Here is a 21,695-nt window from a genome sequence, read left to right on the forward strand (position 1 = left end):
GAACATTGAAAAAATTAAGAAGTAATCCATATGAGGGCTAGTCTTGTAAGAATGCAATAATAAAGTATCTGTGAAATTTTCATTGAACACGATAAAGATTTCATAACGGTGTGTGTTTCATAAGTCATATGATTAAGATTTGAAAATGGTGGCAGATAGGAGATATCCCAATACAATTTTGCACCTTTATCCCCTGCAGATACCTTAGTTCAATCGGGGCAGAGCCCCATCGCCAAGGCAACGCTGCCTGCCTTTGTGTGTGGCGTCCTCACCAGCCATCACCGGGAGGACGACCGACAGCAAATCAACCACTGCCTTCAGGAGGCCATCGTTATCATCGGCCAGTGTCAGGCCCCTCAGGATAGCGTCCACATGGCCTTCAATGACCTTCAGTGAGTGATGAGAAGAAGGGAGGGGGGAAGGGAAAGGGTAATGGGAGGGGAGAGGGGAAGGGGATGGAGGCTGGGGTTGGGGATACTGCAAAAGTTGTTATTTTTGCATGCAGATATTTGCTCGAATGAGGAAGTCACTGATGTTTCCGCAAAGTGAGGTTTATTGATAGGAGGGATGTGCCTAGTGTAAAGACATATTAGCATGCATGTATCTAGCCAGCCGTGGCCATGATTTCCCTCAGCTCGGAAGATGCCACATGCCGCAGAATGGGCATGTTGATATTTTTGTACCGCAAATGTAATGCGATCAAGATCAGGTGGTGATATTTATGTGTGCTGTTGAATTCCCGACTCATCAGTAATTCCCGAAATTCGCGAAAAACAGTTTTTGTACATAATTATACAATGATCATGTGGGAACTAATGAAATCAAAGTCGAATATTGATGGAGGATGGGGAAGGGAGAGGAGGAATAGTGGAGGGGGAGGGGAAAGGAAGGGATTGATGAAGATGAGCAAAAAAAGATTGTTGTGTGTTTGAAGGTATTGCCATCATTGCAGTGGAGCTGTTTTGGCTCAGTAAATAAGACCACAGTCCATCTCTCCTCAGGTCACTGGTTTAAGCCCCCTGACAACATCACTGCTGTTGTCACTTTTTCCCCATTGCCTGGTCTTTCAGAAGGGAGTTAAAGACAATGGAACTGTGGTTACTTGTTTTCAAGCATTCATCCCTTCGTTTATGGTCACATAAAAAGAAAAAATGATAATAATAGGTCAATTAAAATCAAGTCAATATAAGGCATGCATAAACAGAAATGGTTACATCACTATGCTTCAAGAATCATGTTACTGTTCACTATAGACCTTATGCATATGACGTCACACGGTCTTACTAACTGAAGGGCGCCCTCCCTCAGAGGGCAAGCGATGCGTTGCTAGAGCGTGCTTTTACACGCGAGGCAATGGGCATTTACACACAACATCGGTGTTTCATTTACTGTCTTTTCTATTGCATGTAATCTACAGCCCTAGATCGGGAAATTCAAGCTTGTATAGCAAAATCGACATTTGATGTATGCATTGCACTCACCAGGTTAATGATATATCCAACATTTTGGCACAATTTTCATGAAAAAAGATGCAACTACCAGCGGTCATAACAGCTCATCAACCTACGAATCCGTTAGCCAATCACATGCGAGGTAGATTTCTACGTGTTTTTTACTAAAACACGTACCTCGCATGTGATTGGCTAATGAAATTCAAAATGGCGACATACATTCAGCGAACGGCGATGTTGTGCTATGGATACAATTTTCTGCGATATAACCTAGGAATTCTGTAGTTACTGTGAGTATTTCGATTGCACAATGTGAGAAAATTACCCAAACATTGCTGCATAATGTGTCATGTCATGTCAAACTTGTTTGATGGTAAAAAAACCCCTGCCACTAGCCTGGGGACTGGCGGCGAGTGAGGCAATCGCCGCTAGCGCGCATAGGAAAAGCACATAACTAGCTGCACGCCTCTGCGATGTCAAGGACTTCGCTTGCCCTCTAAGATGGCGTCGCGAGAGGTTGTCAAGCGAGTGATGACGTCAGTGCATAAGGTCTATACCCAAACAAACAAGGTAAAGCGAAGTTGTTGAATTTGCTGTGATTGCAAACCTTTTGAGGCAAATATTCCATGATGATTATAACTCTTCATGGGTGAGGAACTGTTCTTTGTATTACCCTTTACAGTGCCAACCCCACCTACCATGAGCTCCTGCTTGCCACCCTCTGGAGCTGTGTGGTCAACACCTCCTCTTCGGTCCGCATCCTGACGGCGCGGCTCTTTGAGCTCCTGGCACGGGGCATCAACGAGGCCCTGGTCTCGTCACGGGTGGTCCCCGCCCTCATCACGCTCTCCGGGGACTCGGACATGTGAGTTGGGCGATGACCGGTGGTGGCGATGTTTGATCTTTGATAGATGATGACTGTGTTGACTGTGGGGAGGCTGATGACCATTAGTCATGATAGCAGGATATGTTATTTGCTGTCGATGATGTGGATACTGAATGGACACTTGAACGAAAAAAATATATATATATTTATGCTGCTAGCCAGGTTGTCATAATGATGATTATGGTTGTTGAAGTTGATTTGAAGGACATGATCATGATGGTGATGGTAGTGACAGTGATGAAGTTCATTTTGATGGTGATGGCGATAATCGAACTTAAACAGTGACTCTATTTTGAACATGTGAATCAGATGACAACCAGTAGCGGCCAGGATGTGGTCATATTTAATGAAGGTAAAGCTGATGAATGAAAGAGACGTTTGCAACGATTGTGTTGATCAGAGATTTCGATGATATATGAGTGAGATGACCATTTTGTCATTTGTATTGATGCTGCCAATAATGAATGCAGTAACTTTGACACAGTCTTGTTGATAAGATGATTGCAGTCATGAGATGAATGAATGTTAGGGTAATGATGATGATGTACAGTTGTAAGTGGTAATGGTGATGATGTACAGTTGTAAGTGGTAATGGTAATGATGTACAGTTGTAAGTGGTAATGGTGATGATGTACAGTTGTAAGTGGTAATGGTGATGATGTACAGTTGTAAGTGGTAATGGTAATGATGTACAGTTGTAAGTGGTAATGGTGATGATGTACAGTTGTAAGTGGTAATGGTGATGATGTACAGTTGTAAGTGGTAATGATGATGATGTACAGTTGTAAGTGGTAATGATGATGATGTACAGTTGTAAGTGGTAATGGTGATGATGTACAGTTGTAAGTGGTAATGGTAATGATGTACAGTTGTAAGTGGTAATGGTGATGATGTACAGTTGTAAGTGGTAATGATGATGATGTACAGTTGTAAGTGGTAATGGTGATGATGTACAGTTGTAAGTGGTAATGGTAATGATGTACAGTTGTAAGTGGTAATGGTGATGATGTACAGTTGTAAGTGGTAATGGTAATGATGTACAGTTGTAAGTGGTAATGGTGATGATGTACAGTTGTAAGTGGTAATGGTAATGATGTACAGTTGTAAGTGGTAATGGTAATGATGTACAGTTGTAAGTGGTAATGGTGATGATGTACAGTTGTAAGTGGTAATGGTAATGATGTACAGTTGTAAGTGGTAATGGTGATGATGTACAGTTGTAAGTGGTAATGATGATGATGTACAGTTGTAAGTGGTAAGGGTGATGATGTAGAGTTGTAAGTGGTAATGATGATGATGTACAGTTGTAAGTGGTAATGGTAATGATGTACAGTTGTAAGTGGTAATGGTGATAATGTACAGTTGTAAGTGGTAATGGTAATGATGTACAGTTGTAAGTGGTAATGGTGATGATGTACAGTTGTAAGTGGTAATGGTGATGATGTACAGTTGTAAGTGGTAATGGTGATGATGTACAGTTGTAGGTGGTAATGATGATGATGTACAGTTGTAAGTGGTAATGATGATGTACAGTTGTAAGTGGTAATGGTAATGATGTACAGTTGTAAGTGGTAATGGTAATGATGTACAGTTGTAAGTGGTAATGGTGATGATGTACAGTTGTAAGTGGTAAGGGTGATGATGTACAGTTGTAAGTGGTAATGGTGATGATGTACAGTTGTAGGTGGTAATGATGATGTACAGTTGTAGGTGGTAATGATGATGATGTACAGTTGAAGGTGGGAATGGTGATGATGTACAGTTGTAGATGAGAATGGTGATGTTGATGATGCTTGCAATGATTGATTGGAATAGTTCCAATGACAAAGCATTAACATATTACTTTTTTGGATTTTTCTGTATTGTTTTATCACTCATGTCAGATCTGTGAGGATAGCCACCATCCCAGCTTTCGGAACAATACTGGAAAATACCAACCAAAAAGAGGTAGAGGCACTGTATGATGTTTAACATGTCAATGTAATCACTATTGCAATATTATTGGTAATGTGCAGCAGTGAAATGTATTGAATATAACATTATGAAGATAAGTGTTACTGATGTATGTGACCACTGTTTGGCTGTGTTGCAGCTGTGGCACTAAGTTGAGAAGTCTGCACAAACTGCTCTTATCCACAAAAATATGCATTAGTGAAGTTTACCGAAATTGGTGGGCATAAAAAATTGATTGTGCAGAAGTTTTTATTTCAAAAGCTGAACAACCAATGTTCTAGCAAGCATGCAGAGTGGAAATGAGAGAAATTCTGCTCTGTTTCTACCATCATGAATTTAATCCCTCGATTCTTGCTTTCTCTCAAGACTCTGGACCGAGTCTACACCCAGTTTCAGACGTTCCTGGACGAAACATCGCACAAACAGGAGCACGCCCTCATCGTCCAGGTCATTAACACTCTCGGGAAGATCGGGCCAAACGCAGAGCCCAAATTCAGGGATGAATGTAAGTGCCATGCCCGTGGAGAATTCTCTGCTCCATCCTTCCTCCTCTGCCCTTCAGCAAGGCACTTTATCCACATTGCTGCTCTCCACCCAGGAGTATAAATGGGTACCCGGTAGGATGAGAAAGCTTATGTTGGTTGATCAGCATGTGCGCGCCTGTAAAAATGGCTGCGACTGGCTGGAATGCTCCCCAGGGAGTGGAGAATGAGCACTGTTAGTGCTGGTTGATAATGTATCCAGTGACCGGGGTAATAATAGTCTGTAAAGCGCATTGAAACCCTGAAGTGTGTGAAATGCGCTATATAAAAACCAGCTATTATTATTATTATTATTATTGTCCTGGTTCTCATCAAAGAAAATTGAATTGAATTGAAAATGTGTAACATAGGAGACATTATGTTATCTTGTGTAATATTGAAAAGTAAGCATGTATCATTGTAAGCATGAAACAATAAATGTGCAGCTGATTAAAATTTCCCAGTAGATAGTACTCTGCAATCTGTATTTGGCACATATTTTTCTTTTTGATGTTGAGTGATATATTTTAGATGTGTTTGATAGAGGAGTTAGGTTGACCAGTAATGAGCAAAATGACAGGGTGAACTACATGTATCAATTCTTGGTATCGCCAATACCTACGCCGCAGAGCAGCGTTTTAGATGCATGGGTGGATAGCTCAGGAGACAAACTTAAAGGGGCATAGTCTCGGTAGTGTAGAGGGCGCTGTTGATGATACTGCTGATCACCGTTAGCATTGATACGAAGATTACCGAAGTTGAGCTGTCATCAAGAGTAAAGTGCGTAGCTGTTGCTAAGTAATGTTGCCTTCGTTGTCTTCTGCGCATCGCGCAGTCTTTAGTAATGCCAGAGTGCGTGCATATGTGCTTGTTATTATGACATCACAAAAGAAGTTTGCTAAAGCTGTCATCCCCCTCAGCTGAATCATGAGCCGAACTGTGATCCAACCACTGACTACAGTGAATCGGACTTCTTCGTGAACAATTGAACAATGGCACCGAGGAATCCCACAGTGCATCTGTGACCGGGCTCTTCAGTGTGCGCAGAAGTTTTCTGTGCATTGGCGATACCGAGAATTACGTTAGAGATATATCTGCAATTACAATGTTTGATGGATGTGATTTTATAAATGTGATGTTTGTTTGTTAATAAGTAACTAAATATTTCTCACTGATATTCCTGTTTTTACATTTTGGCAGTCATTCTACCTCGCCTTGCTGCTATGGCGTACACCAACAGTCATTCTGCCAATGATGCCAATCGGGCTGAGGTTGCCACAGCGTTGTTTGAAGCCTACAGTGCAATATCATGCTGCTGTATCCTTTTGCTTTTGTTTTGTTTTTTTCTTTCTTTCTTTTGGGAGTCTAGAAAGGTCGGAAATGAGGGGTGTGTTCATGAGGCGGAGTAACTTGGCTGAGCATTGGGGCTTTTGTAGCAGCAGTTACTTCACAAATGTTGATGAGTTTGTGGTTGACTATGATTATCACAGATTTTACCCTTTCACAATTTTGAGCATTTCATAAGTTAATGATTGAGAAATGAAAATCGCTGTTAAGTGTTCATGCTGCTGTTAGTTCTAATTACTTTACATATCAAGTGCTCCCACCAAAAAGCAAACAACAAGCAAACACACAAAAACCTCACAAGGTCAGATTTGTTTTAAAATGCAATATTTTTGTAATCATTCATTTTATATCAAACAAGTCAGTAGTATTGCACCACATCTAGAGAAACAAAGAGAAAAACTTGAAAGTGATGATTTTCGAATTAAAGTGTAAGTTGAAGGTAAGCGATGCAAGTATACATTACTCACACTTTCTGGAGAAGGTTTTGATGTAAATCACAGACAAGGGACCTCCAAGTACAGCAAAATAGGTTGATATAAGAGAGAATTCATATAAATAAATATGAAAAAGGATAGATTCTTGTAGAAGGGAGATAAGGTTAGAAAGAATAAGGAGTTTAAAGGATCCTCTTGTAGAGAAACGAGAAATTGCATGATTGTGAATGAAGAAGTTAAAAAGTATGACAAAACCTCTGAAATGGATACCCTTCCCTGACTTTCGAGATGCCTTCCTCTCCAGTCGTGTCAGAGGATCTGATCCGAGACGCTATGCTTCCCGGTCTACGCTGCCTCCGAAAGGACATGGAGACTGTTCTTCCAGAGCATGAGGTATGCAATAGTGGCAGAGCTAAAGAAAAGGGGAAGGGGAAAAGGGGATGGGGGATGAGGTGGTTGGGGGGGGGGGGGGGGGGGCAGAGGGTAGGAATGCACAATGGACAATTCTTATGCATATCTATTTGGTTGCCTAAGTTTTGAAAGTTGATATGCTTCCTCGCACCTTTCACAATCCATTAGAAGTTAGACTGTCATTAATTCCATAGCCACACCTTACTTTCAGTCACCTTACCTCGAAAGTAGGCTTTTTGATCCATATCGCTGGGGTTAGAAATTTGGAATTGCAGGAATTTGTAAGATTGTTATATTGGACAGTGGATTTTTTTTTTTTTTTTGGGGGGGGGGGAATGGGCATCACAAAAAAAGGCTCGGTCTGCAGAAATTATTTAACTTCAATATTAAATGGAGAATATTTTAAGTAATCCAAGAGTGAAAGTCTGAACAAATTTGGAAAATTCTTTTGAGAGATGTGATCTTTTCAAGGGATTCACATTTGTGTGCAGAAACTTGAAAATAATGAATGCCTCTCCATCATAGCGGTGGTTCTAAGAACAAAAAAAGTTTTGAGATGTGCATGTGTTACGTGTTTGGTGTTTTGATATCATGTATCATTATTCCACTTCTAAATGCCACAGTGCTCCATTCACATGTAGTGGTGTCTTGATTGAACAGGGAGGTCGTAGTAATGATTAGTTCTCTAGTGTGAACAAATCTTGTTGCTTTGTTAAGATTTCGGTAAGACAGTGGTTATGTGAAATTCATGCTTGACCACTGTCTGCACACATCAGAGTGCAGTGTAAGGCCAAACCACTGTTATGGGAGACAATATTTTTACAGGTTGTTAATTTGGTAAATAATAGTTGATCTGCAAAATATACTGCATATACAGTATATTTTTGTTATGTGAAAGGAGCTGTTACATTAGTTTGTTTTTTTTTAAAGACATTTAAAAAGATTTGTAAATGATACTGATTTAAGGAAGCAATTCCATGCCATTTAAAAAAAAAAAAGTCATCTGAAATGGAGTAAAAAAAAAAGTTTTTGAAAGCAAGCAGACACTGTAGTTGTAAACTGAGCAGAGCCTGTTGTGCTTGAAAATAATGAAATCCCCCCACTCCCTGTTTCTATGGGAGAAAGACAGTCCCAGAGGAGACCTTTTTCAATCTCTTATGTGTGCCCATAGGATGGTGTGTTCACGTTGATCCTGGACAATGAATCCAAGTTGTACAAGGTCCTCCATCAACCATCTTCAATCAGAGAGGTGGCGCTTCCTTTTTCCACCTTCTGTTTTTGTCATGTGTAGCAGCTTGCCCCGCTGGTATATAAAACATCGCAAGCCTCACGTCACAAAAAAACAAATAGAATTGCAGCTGATTGCATTGCATCAGTTGTTCATGCTGTTGTCCTTATGTGTTCTGTGTACTGTAAAGCAGGGAATTTTCGCGGTGCGGAGATTTTCTGCGCATTTTGTGCAACCAGAAGTGTGAAAATAAAAGCATGCAAATATTTTTGCATGCCATATGTTTCAGTAATAAATGCCCTGATTGCATGAAATTAAGAACACACGAAATTCATCTTACCCAGCTGAGTGCGAAAAAAAAAAAATACTCGTGCAAAAATATCCATTTACGGGACATACAGCAAAGTGAAGAAAGTTGTGAAGTTGAAATGAAACAGACATTATTATCAACATATTTCTCTTTAATTCTTATCCTAAAATGATGGTTCCCACCTGATCATGGCATACCACATGAAAATATAGTGTGTATAATCATACTTTGGGGACTCACCAGTGGGAAGAAGAATAGGAAAATGAAATACATTGTGGTGAACCTGTTTTTGACCTAAAAGGCAAACAATATACTGTAAAAAAGAATATTTGTGCTAATTTTGGAAGCAGTTTAGTTCATTAATGATGTTCTGCTTCAAATGTTGCTGTGGTCAGTACGTGCGTCATGCATTTATTGTTTGGAATGATTTTTAAAGCTTTGTGTATCATGGCCATGATTTGGTGTACCATGGTTTCATTGCAATCATTGTCTGGGGAAAAAGCTCAAGATTTGCATTGTTCATGTTGAAAATATGTCTTACAACACACACACAGTGACATCTTGCATTTCTCCATGTTTTCACAGCAAAAAAGAAAACAAAAATCATGGTGATGAAAAGCACATTCCATGTCATTGTCCATTCCTTGAAATTGTGGATACCATTTAATGATCACCTTTTTGTTGCCTGCTTTCATATCGTGTTTGCAACACCAGAAGAACACAATTCATGCAAACACCTCAGCAGTGCCCCAGTCCAGTTTGAGTCAGATTTTTTGAGAAGATTGTGGCTTCAGTTCACCATTGGCTGAAATTCCAACTGCAATGTTTCCAAGAGCTCTATGTCCCATTGAAGTCTGCCGTGCTAAATCTTGCTGCATTGCTTACCTCATTTTCAATCTGTTATTGTGTCAAGTGGAATTACAAATATTCATTCAAAGTCCATTGCCATATGATGGGCTTTAGTCTTACACACACACACACACACACACACACACACACACACACACACGACACACACACACACGGACAGATCACAAACACAATGGAGAAGTGAACGTACTCTTGGTGACAAAAGAAAATTGTTCAGATACCATGTAAAGAAAGGTCTCTTGATACACCATGGTTTTGATAACATCAGATATAAACATTAGAAAATGAGTTTCATAACTTCACTCTCATAAAGTCTTCATTCATGCAATTGGATTTTGACAGGTTGTCTGCTAACATTTTATCTCTTCAGTGACAGTTTTTCTCTGTCAAAGATTAAAACAAAAATGGAGTGAATCTAGATGAAATGCAGCAGTGAAATAGGAACTTATGAAAGATAATACTTGCAATTTGTATTGGCCATATGGTCTTTGCAGGGTCTTGTTTTTGTTTTGTTTCTGTTAATCTTCAAACAAAAGGATGCACTGGTAGTTTCCACAGTTGAAGTGGAATAAATCATTTCTGGTTTGATTTATGTCGTATTTCATATGTAGACACTAGTGTACTTCAGGTAAAGACGACGAGTTTATTCTGTGGAAACCCATTACGATATCATGTTGTTATTTACTATTAAAGCAGTAGGGATAGTGAAGAGAGGCAATCTATGTATAGACTGGTATCTGTCAACACTTAACTCTCCCTTTCTGCAAAGTCTAGAGATCCAATGAATTGTTAATGAGTATTGCATATTTGCTGCAATAGTTGTTGAAAACATAACTTGTCATTAAGTGTATCATTATTATTTTTTTAACTGGTCAAACACATGAGCTGTTGATGCTCCATACTATCTTTGTATCTTTGCATGACATGAGTGTACAGGCAAGCCTTGGATTAAAGGGAGGCTCCACGCCCACGTTCAAGTTGACTTTGATAAATTGAGTAAAAAACAAAGAAATCTCATGAAATATTGATACAGAATGGGAACATTACTGAATTTTTTAAGTAATAACATTCTTGCATGGAGATGTTTCTTTTGCAATGGATTTACAAATTGCCCTCCATCAACTTAAAAAAAAAAAAAAGATGTTAGATATGTATGTTTTTTTTTTTTCACACACAGTTATCCAGTCACTGCTACATATTATACGCAAATTAGAATATGCAAAGTAGGTAAGGTGATGATGTCATCACCTCACATGTCTCCTCCCATTGACTCGCAAGTGGACCTTCAATTAAAATATAAAATCTCAGTCAAAAATATCCCCGTTCTATAAAAAACATGTGAAAGTGTCTAATTCCCCCTGGCCGCCGCCTTCTTTGATTTTGCCACAAAATTTCTATCATTCTGTTTGTGTGATATTACTCTTTGTATGGGAGTCAATTTTTGAGCAAAGAGTTTGTTTTTAAAGCTCCTAGATGTCTGTCATAAGCTGGAGAATGTGACAATCCCATGAAAGGAAGACAAAATGTTTTGTGTTTGTTCATGTAGGTTTTTTTAGCAGCATTTTAATGAAAGTTTATGGCTATCCTTGCTTCATATATTTACATGTAGGTGGTTCTCTTCATGAGCTCTCTGGCAAACTGCTGTATTATCCCTTTAAATCATTCCAGTGTATCTTTCATTACCTGCACCTGTTGCCATGGAGATGAAGATGTTGAATTAAAGCTACATTCATTTTCTTTTTCTCACCGTCTTGATTTACAGGGAGTGGTTTCGTCCATGATCAAAGACTTTGAATCCAAGATTCAAGGCAAAGAGAGGTAAGTAGATAGCATCTATGGCACAACTCATCTCTTGCTATCAGTCACCTGGACATAGTGACCACTACATGGAGTATTTCACAAAAAAAAAAAAAAAAAAAATTGCCACAGCACAGGGAGGGCTACCTATTCATACATGTGCATATCTGACCATGAGTCAGACAATGTCGTTTCAAGACATGCTATATACAATGACACCTGGCTGCTTGTGAAGATTGACACTTTGGGGAATAGTGTAAGAGATCTGATGCAATCTTAAAGTAACTGAAGTACATGTAAGCATATGGTGTTAATGCCATCAGAAAAGTGTATTATACATACATTGTGAGAAAGTCTGCTGTACAGTGTCTTTGAGTGATGGGCTCCCTGTATTGTATTCTGTTGATGTTGACTGCTGTGATTATGATGTCTGTTTGTGTTGGAACCACTAGATCAATATACAAATAGCCACCCTGTACACGCTAAATCCTGTGCGTTTCAACACCACAGAGACTGTCGTGAGTGTTTGCCGTGACGTCTCCCGTGTGCGTAGATTAGTTCATAATATTATAACGTAATGTACCGTCTTCGAATGTGTCCATTGATATCGGTCTACTGTCGAGGTACAATGTATGTTGTGGTTGCAAGGAAAGACATGACTTTGGCTTTTAATACATCATAGCTCCAGTTGCTAATGGCAAGTATCAATTTTATGATTTAGTAAGGGTTAGGAAAATGCTGTTTTGGATATAGCAGCCCATCAGAGAACAGAATGGGCTTTGAAATGAAATCAATGATTGCTAATCATAGTTGGTGGTAGGTTTTGTGTAAAACTGAGGGCACACCAAGCTTGATTGTGCGAGAAAACCAACCTTGAAAAGTAGTTGATTACAAGTTACTCATGTGTGATAATGGTCATACATGTATGTTTCATGATTAAAGGCATAATTCAACATTTGCAGATAAAACAAAACCCCAGCATTAGTGCTTCAAAATAGTTCTTAAATGTGAGTTAGAGATAGAATCAACCAATGTAAAAATTTGAATCAGTATAATCGATGTCAAGTATTGTTAAATATACAAAATGTGAACAATAGTTATAATAAAAAATGTTTCCAGATTAAACCATCTGCAGTTATGGTTTATTGAGAAAAACAGAGAGATATCTCCTTATATTTTAGGCTTTATTGTGAAAATTTTATATAGCAGGATGTTTTGTGATACAACTGATCTACACATATGCATCAGATGTGATATTTTGAATTTTTTTTTTTAAATCGCTGCTCCCAAAGGTAAATAAGACCTTTAAGCAACAAGAATGAGCTATAGCAGCTGAACATTTCATGAAATTGAGAAATGGTGGTAGGAGGCAGGAAGGCATGTCTGACTTTGCAATTCATGAAAAGGGTTGTCTAATCCACTAATTTGTTTCTTCTATTCTCTTGTTTGTTCTCCTCTGCTTCACTTTCCCTCCAAACTCCTTCCCTTGTCCATTGGCTCCATTTGTCCACGTAAATCCCCTACACCGCTCACTTTGAAACCCACATTCAAACTTGGTCTGCACCAAATTTGTTTTCATTTTCCAATCACCATATATGTCTTTTCTTCCTTCTACTGTTCTTCATTTCATATTAATGTATATTTCTTTTTCTGTCCGTCCCTTGTGCTTCCTTTTCTTCCTCATTTTTTTTTCTGTGTAATATTATCTTTCACTTTTTCAATGTATCTATTCATATCTCTTTCAATTATTGTGTCCATACAATTCTGTTTTGTCTGTCTGCCCATGTGTCTGTCCATCTATCCATCTATCTATCTATCTATCTATCTATCTATCTATCTATCTATCTATCTATCTATCTATCTGTCATGATGGATATGAATATGATTTACACAATTCAATGCATTTTTTGTGAATTATCCTGAATTTCATGTACATTGTATTGTATTATGTCTCGCATATTTGTACACATATGAATCACTATTATTTCTAATCGCTGATTCCTTTCCACTGTGCTCCTCGTGATTCATTATACATGTTTTTTTTTTGTTTTTTTTAATAATCCTTGGGTATTTTGGGTCTACAAACAATCTCAATTTACCCAATTCAATTCCTGGTGTCTGTGACTGTGTTGTCTGTCATAATCACAAAAATTCTTCCAACCATATTGTTGTTTTCTTGGAAACGAAACAAAACGAAACAAATGGAAAACACCAATTGCCCCTTTAATGGACCGTACCACCCATCCCATCCACCTCATCCTCCACCCCCATTCCCACTCCCTCTCCTCCCTTTTCTAAATGGCCCTGGCTCCGTACAAATGGAAAACACCAATCCCTCCTTTAATGGACCCCAACACCCAACCCCATATGCCTCTTCTTCCTCCCCCCTCCCATTTCCACTCCCCCATCCCCATTCTAAATGGTCCTGGCTGCGTGTCTACCAGGACCGGCTCCTTCAACAGCATGGCGCAAAACATCCAGGGCCATGTGGCGCACCTCGGCGAGGACGCCCGCAAGTCCATCGCCAACAAGTTTGGCGCCCAGAAGACGAAGATGGGCAACGTCTTCGCCCGCAAGAAAAAGACTTCAACAGAATGAGTGAGGGAGCACTCCCAATCCTGCATGCTAAGATTTTGCAATTTTTAGAAAAAAAAAAAAGAAGAAAGAAAGCAAACTTGTGAAACAGAACCATTTGAAACGTTAGCCAGTTTGCACTTCGTAGTGTAGCAAATTTGCGCATAAATATTAGATTCCTGCCAACCCTAAAATTCAGCAAATAGGAATGACTGGGAGAAAGTGATGCAAAAATAGAAATTTTTGCTCATCTCCAATACATCACTATCAGCAGGTGTTGCACAAAAATTGGAATACAGTGTTGAATGAAGCTTCTTCTTCTTCTTTCCTTAGTAATAGGAATGTTCATATCAAGTGGGAATAGTTTGCCGGTGTTGTATTATGAAATTTTGGCCTCTTGTTGTTACGTACTTAGTATTCTTCTGAAAGTCATTCATCCTAGTCAGAATCACTGGTAAAGTTTTATCACAGAAAAAAAAAAAAAAAATCCTGTGAAAAATGAACAGAAATAAGGTTTTGTTACAAGATTTTATACTTTTTGTGGAAATGTAGTAAGATGACTCTAGGCGAGAAAGGACTGACAAATATTGTCATGTGCAGAGAGGATTTTACTTGTGTGAATAAATACTAAGCTCAAATTTCAACTTACAATTCAGTCACTTCTCGTTTCAAATTTATATCAGGCACATTGAAGGTGTATGCAATTCAAATGTACATGTCTTATTAAGAATTTTTATGCCTCCGCCACGAAGTGGTGCCGGAGGCATTATGTTTTCGGGTTTTCCGTCCGTCCGTCCGTCCGTCCGTCCGTCCGTCCGTCCGTCCGTCCGTCCGTCCGTCCGTCCTTCCGTCCGTCCGTAATGAATTTTGTGGACAAGGTAACTATCAAAACCTGTTGAGGTATCCTAATGAAACTTGGCATGTATGTGTATTAGGGGGTGAAGTTGTGCCTATCAACTTTTGGGTGCACATGCTCAAGGTCAAAGGTCAAAAGGTCAAGGTCAAATACATAAAATTTCACTATTTCCACCATATCTATTGAATGCCTGAAGATATTTTCTTGAAACTTTGTGTATACATGTATTACCCAATTAAGATTCTCTGGTGAAAGTTTGCGTCATGAGGTCAAAGGTCAAAGGTCAAAAGGTCAGGGTCAAATACATGAAATTTCACTATTTTTGCCATATCTATTGAATGCCTGAAGATATTTTCTTGAAACTTAGTGTATACATGTATTACCCAATTAAGATTCTCTGGTGAAAGTTTGGGTCATGAGGTCAAAGGTCAAAGGTCAAAAGGTCAAGTAAAAATATCAAAACTTCTTTTTTTTTCTCCGTGCCTTGGAAAATTGTTCAAGGTATCTTCATGGAACATAGTATATACATGTACTGACTGGAAGTGATTATCTAGAGAATGTAGGGTTCATGGGGTCAAAGGTCAGGGGTCAAAGGTCAAGTGCAACACTTCAAAATTTTACTATTTCCCTCATATTTATGCAATGCCAGCAGGGTTATTATTTTTTTACACTTGGTGTATGCATGTGTAACCTAATAGAAATTCTCTGGAAAGTTTTTTTTTTTTCTTCTTTTTTTGCCTCAAAGGTCAAAGATCAAGTGAAAGTGCTGAACTAAGTTTTTCCTCCATATCTCGAAGTGGCTCAAGTTATCTTGAAACTTAGTACATATTATGCACGTTCTACCTGAAAGTGATTATCTTATGAATTTTAGGGTCAAGGGCCAGATGAAAATGGTAACAATTTACTATTCAATTCAGAAATTGCACTTTTTCTCCACACCTGTACCTTGAAAATTACTCAATGCCTAAATGTATGAATGGGTCAAAGTCAAGTTAAAGTCCTTAAATCGCTAGATACATGCTCTCCTATTAAACCTAGGTCAAGGAAGGTGAACATTCAACACATTTGTGACAAACTTGTCCTTTCAATATTTTGCCAATTTTGTGAAAATGTAATCACACATTGTCCACATGTACTATCTAGACCTATTGGGAAAATCATGCATTATGGCGGAGGCATACCAGTCGCCAAAGCGACATTTCTAGTTCTTTTTGCTTTGAATTTTTTCATCTCTTTTCTTTTTTTTGAGGGGGGGGGGATGTGAGGTGAAAATCTATGTCTTAATCAAGTTGTTCATGGAGCAGTACAGTTCAGTACATTGATGGCAGCTAGTGCACGTTGCATGTTAGAGCATGTCGCTTGTGTATGGCAGAAATGGCTTTGCATTTTTTGTTTCTGGCTTGGCATTGTTATTACAAACATGCATGTTTATTATACTTGCTGTCCATTGGCCTTTGTGCATGTCTGTTTTACCTAGTCTGTCTGATCATATCAGATATACACAAACAAACAGAATGTGGTCATGCATGAATGCAATCTAGTTGCTGACATTCTGACACTCATAAATGTTTGCGTGTTCTTTTGATACAGAATGGCGTGATACTGCATTTGCATGTTGAGTCTACTTGTTTAAAGATACCTTCTTTTCATGAAAGAAATGAATTCATTAAGTGTTGGTATACTTCATTGCAAGAGAATGACAAGGGCCATACAGTGGTCCCAGTTTCTTTGACAGAGCCGTGGATGGCAATTTGTTTTCCCCCAGAGGGTACCAATCACCTGATTAATTAGATCAATTCAGTTCACTTTATTTTTTACTCCATTTTCTTTTTAAAGACTAACAAAGTCAAATAATGTTTATGACATGATTAAGTACAAAAGAATGATGGGAATGTGCCATCAGTGTGGGAATGCGAGAGTGGATAGAAACATGTGGTGACGAGTTTGAAATGAAACATGGATCCTATAAACTCAATCTGTGGGCTTGTATAGGCAGTCCTGCCGAAAGCTTTTAATAATGGACGTGTCATTAATTAAAGAGGACCCTTATTCATCCATGAATAAAAGTACATTGTAAGTGAAAGTGAAATTAAATTAGAAACAAGAAGAGTTGCCCTCAAAAACAAGAACAAGGGTTGAAAGGAAAGCATTCATTATGTCCTTTACTCTGATTAAAAATCTACTAAATATTTTGTTATATGCTATTTATTAAAGTGTCCTTTGAAAGTATTGTTGCATTTTAACAGTGATAAGGTTGCTGTAGAAACAGAATTCCAAACCATGGGGGCATTATCTGTGAATGAGAAAGATAAATAGACTTTTTTTTTTTCAATCATCACATTATATTCAATTTGGCTTCTGAAATCAGATGATTCATATTATAGTACTAGATTCCTGCATATTCTGCCCTCTCCCACGCATGAGAGAATATAATATACCAGCAATGTACAGTTCCATTAACTAGTAACCTCTTCCAAGGACCCCTTGTTGTACCCTGTGGTGTTGGTGTTTGATGAAACAAAATGCACGCACTTGATAACGTAATACATACCTGTATATCTTTGCTATATTTGTGTGATGAGACTAACAATGATAGATATAGTGAATAACCCAATAATTCCATGAATATTCATTCATTTCTAAGATGTAGCTACCTTTGCCTATTGACTGTTAATTCAGAATAGTCCACTTTTTTCTGCATGAAATAAGTTTTGATGAATTTATCTGTTGTAATACAGGTACATTGTACAGCTCAATGTGAAATACATTTTGGTGTACAGTCTCTAGACAAAAAAAAAAAAAAAAAAAAAAACAGCTCCCATATTTATTTATTGCAGAGCTATCATGGATATTTCTACTAAATGCCCTAAAAAAGCAAGCACATGTACCATGTACGTCTGGTATTCTAAGAGATTTTCATAGATTTAACATTCTAGAAGTGGCCAGAATCAGTATATCTGTTAGATACTAACAGGCAGATGTGTGGCTTGGTGTGGCTAGAACATACAGTATGCTGACATTCACTGCAGGTGCATGTATGCAGCCACGCGCACAGTGACGAGCACTTGCTTGCAGAAGCTTTCCATAGAAGTCAAACTCACCTAACCAAGCTCAAATCCCCCCACGCCCCTCCTACCACTTCTTCCTGTCCCCTGCTGCCTCTTACCCCTGCTTACCCTTGACCCAGGTCCTTTTCTCTCTCTCACACTTTATACACACACAGTTCGTCTGTTGCCAGCACCAACCCGTTCCACCAGCCCTACATGGCCCACCCCAGCCCCCAGGGTAGCCCAGCCGGCAGCAAGGGAGCTCCCCAGCAGAGATCGGCGATCAGCAGTGTCTTCTATTGGCGGAAATGAATCCGGGACCACCCATTGCCAATTTGAGGGATGGCATCCATTCTGGCAAAATGGATCAGCAGTTTTCGTTTTCATTTGGATAATCCCTGAATAAGTGATTGATCAACCAGATGAATTACGTTGCATTCCTTTGTTGTTGTTTTTAATTCTGGAATGCGGAGAATTTTGTATCCCATGAGAAAGTATTGCAGTTGAAGATGACACTATTTTTTTGGATTCATTATCAATTTCCTCAAAACTTATGTGGGTGCAGTGCAATGAGATTCCCAACTACCCAGACTGATCTTGATGTACTACTCAGTAGTCCCACTCAATCACACAAATGCCAGATCTTTCAGATCATCATTTGGGAGGAGTTGTCCTGAGCAAACTCCTTCACAAATGTCCATTTGACATAAATGCGTGGAATCACCCTGTGAAGTCTACGCGCACGACTGACGTCGGAGTACAGAGTTGAAACCCTCCGCAGTTATGCAGTGGTGTGGTCAGAAATGATGCATGCAAAGTCAGTGTAAATAAACATATTAATTCTAACCAGAAAAGTGTGGACAATTTTGTTAGGTATTGACTTGAAGTGAAAGCGTAAAATTGTGTCCCCGACAAATTTCAATTAAGGAGACTTGTGCTTGTGCAGGGAATGACAAACAAACCAGTCATCAAACAGGAGCGCACACACAAATACAAATTACAGACTCTGTCTTGGCTTTGCCTAGTAGAGCATTACTCTGGCATCCATACTTCTCATTTTAGTATCAAGCCTACTAAGACTTGAAAAAAAGACACAATCAAATAGACAATGGCCACTGCCCAGAATGATTTTAAAAAGTCTCTGAAGCTTTGTATTTTTAATTATTCCATTGGATATCTTGAACTCACACAAAGCACTCTGCAATAGTAAAGTGTATTTGACCATTCATGTATCTTGTACAAAAAAAAAAAAAAAAGAGTCTGCCAATGGCAATCATCTGCTAAAGGCTCTCCTTCCATGTATTCAAGTACTGGTGCAGAAAAAAAAAAAGGATGTTCACATTTTGATATGTATCAGGTATTCAATCAATTCTATTGCAAGGGCTTTCAGTCTGCATGAAAACTGCAATGAGAAAAAGTATCAAAGGTGAACCGAAAGTGATTAAAAGTACAGATGTGTGTGGACAGGAGGTATAGTCTGAGAAGCAGAGTTTACAACGCATGATTTGGGTAATGCCGGGTCATGTTCAACATGTGTACATAGGTGTCGCACGTGTACTTTCTCGATGGTTGCACAGACTTTGCGCGGCACCCTTAATGCGTGCGAGGGTCATGTGTCAGATTTATGAATAACAGCACAGTTTGTCCAAGGAGCCTCGTACACTAAGCTAATGAACGGATTACAGTGGAACCTCGTTTTTACGAGATCATATACAGTGAGACGCTGGATATTACCAGGCAATTTAATGGGTCCCATTCTTTTTATGTTCTTCTGATTTTATACATGACATAAACAAGATTCCTGATATAACAAGGAAATTTCAGTAGTCCCAAGAGCTCGTGATAACGAAAGGTTCCTTTGCACAGAGGTGTTTTTATACTGATTCTATCTGTAGAGGAGAAGGCATCACATGGCTGGCTCCAGCCTGAGAACAGTGAATTTGTTGACAACCGATCCCTTCATGTAATGAAGCATTATGTTATTAGAGCCAGCACATGGAAGACTATATGTACCCTGCATGTGTAATTCTTTGAGGTATTTTGCCTGCTATCAGCTCAATGTACAAGATATAATGAGCTACATGTATTATCATACAGCATTATATATTTGCAAGGAAATCTCTCTGTTTTGCAGCTTTATAGATGACTTTATAGATGTTGAGATATATTTGCAAAAAGCTTGAAGACAGTGCTCCCCAAGTAGGTGTATAGATGACTGACTTTTTTGCAAATCAAAGTTTGTATATTCAGATGGTTAGTATTGTTGTTACCACATAAAGATTTAAATGTCACTGTATAGCAAAGTACTACAAATGTAAAAGAATAATGTAGAAATACCTGAAACACGATAAACATATTACCATTACTTTCATACCTTAAGATATATTTTGAAATACAATTTGTATGTCCAGTAGTCACAATGAATCATTATGAAATATTGAATTGTGTATGATGTTATCATATGTACCAGTTGTATATAGCCATATCATCACATTCCCATATGCCTAAATATGCCCATAAGTGTACTACTTACAACAGTGAAGCAGATTATGTACTATTTTTTTCCTAATTATTCCAGTTGGTTTGTGTACAAGATGTTTAGTCCATCCATGTATTATACTTGTTAACTCGTCAGTACAAAAGAGGCATGGGTGTGCCGTGTCTACCAATGTCCACTGCCGTTCAGACCGTCAGCAGCAAAAGGACGATAACTAGGCAAAGAATGAGGGAATTCCCCTTTGCAGCTACCAGTGGAGGGAATTTACCCCTTCTGATATTACCTCATTTTTTCAGCGGGATTGTTGGTGTCAAGCAGAAAAGTTGTGGAGATAAACGCTTCATTTTGCTGTAATAATCAATACTTGCCAACCAGCCAATGGCTTGCAAAAGTATTAATGGATTGTGAACATCTATGGAATTTGAGTAGACCTTTTGAAATGTCTTCTTTTTACTCATCCTTGTAAGAAAATTCAAAAGAGCCATTAATTTACATTAGACATTTTGCGCTGTCTTTTGAAGTATTACAAAATTGTTCTCTCTCATATTTTCCATTTGCTGCGGTGATTCTGTAATCCTCTCGATGTAATGCACAAAGACTTTATCTCCCACGAGATTGAATGCCCACGCCATCTGAGACGATGAACCAATAGTTTCCAAGAGTTTGGACGATGAGATGTTAGGCAGAGCTAAGTACGCTGCATGTTTGCTCTCTCTTTTCTGGAATAGCTGCCATTAGTTTGGAGCAGTTTATCATAATTTTGGTGTCAGCTGGTCCCCCAAGGCATTGAGATCCAGGAAGACTGTGTACTGGGACAGATGTTTTGCACTCACAAAAATTGTACCCCTCCCCCCCGCCCCCTCCCCTTCCCCTTGCTGCTAACACTGTGGAGATGTGTGCATATATCTGAAGGCTCATCCCATGTGATATGGATATGTGTTGTTTTTCACATATAAAATGCAAATTTACATCTTAGAAACTAATATTGTTTCTTATATTGCATGTCTTGCAAGAAGGGAGGACTATTGAATCATTTTTTTTTTTTTTAGATGAAGAGAACAAGTTTGGAAGCATTATTCAATCACAGTGTCAAAATAAAATATGCTGCGATATGTCTGACAGTGCCAGATCACTACTGACAATATCATAGCACTTGTTAACCACAATTCTCAAGAGTTGACATTGAAATATTCTCTTACATAAAGGTATGGTAGCATACTGTCCACTAACTACGGTTTAATTTTTTTATTTTGGTACCAACATCAACAGGAGAATCTCATATAAACAGGAATCAGAAAATACAGAGTAACAATCGTATAAAGGAATCCAGCAATTATATAATAGTTTTTCCTCTTTTGCTGATGAATGCTCAATAATCTCTTACAAATTTTATAGTGCAAGCGAAGTGGGCCATAAGGGTTCCTCGCAAGGCATGCTCCTAACACGGAGACGGATCCCTCTCTTACATGGTCACGAATAGCACAGCAAGGTTTGGCCCTGAAGACTGAGTGCG

The 21,695-nt window shown here is 38.7% G+C and overlaps 1 protein-coding gene across 1 annotated transcript in view; it reads left to right on the forward strand.

Moving 5' to 3' along the window:
* The window catches only part of LOC140232646 (RAB11-binding protein RELCH homolog), a 40,932-nt gene extending 22,932 nt beyond the window's left edge, over positions 1 to 18,000 (forward strand). Inside the window, exons 17-25 of the mRNA XM_072312747.1 lie at positions 200 to 392; positions 2,134 to 2,316; positions 4,221 to 4,284; positions 4,657 to 4,795; positions 6,012 to 6,128; positions 6,897 to 6,985; positions 11,174 to 11,229; positions 13,653 to 13,806; positions 17,862 to 18,000. Coding sequence (XP_072168848.1) covers positions 200 to 392; positions 2,134 to 2,316; positions 4,221 to 4,284; positions 4,657 to 4,795; positions 6,012 to 6,128; positions 6,897 to 6,985; positions 11,174 to 11,229; positions 13,653 to 13,806 — 995 coding nt within the window. The 3' untranslated portion in view covers positions 17,862 to 18,000. The remainder of the gene's footprint in view (positions 1 to 199; positions 393 to 2,133; positions 2,317 to 4,220; positions 4,285 to 4,656; positions 4,796 to 6,011; positions 6,129 to 6,896; positions 6,986 to 11,173; positions 11,230 to 13,652; positions 13,807 to 17,861) is intronic.
* Positions 18,001 to 21,695: the final 3,695 nt, after the last annotated feature.

This window comes from Diadema setosum, chromosome 9 (genome assembly GCF_964275005.1).
Source record: "Diadema setosum chromosome 9, eeDiaSeto1, whole genome shotgun sequence".
NCBI lineage: Eukaryota > Metazoa > Echinodermata > Echinoidea > Diadematoida > Diadematidae > Diadema > Diadema setosum.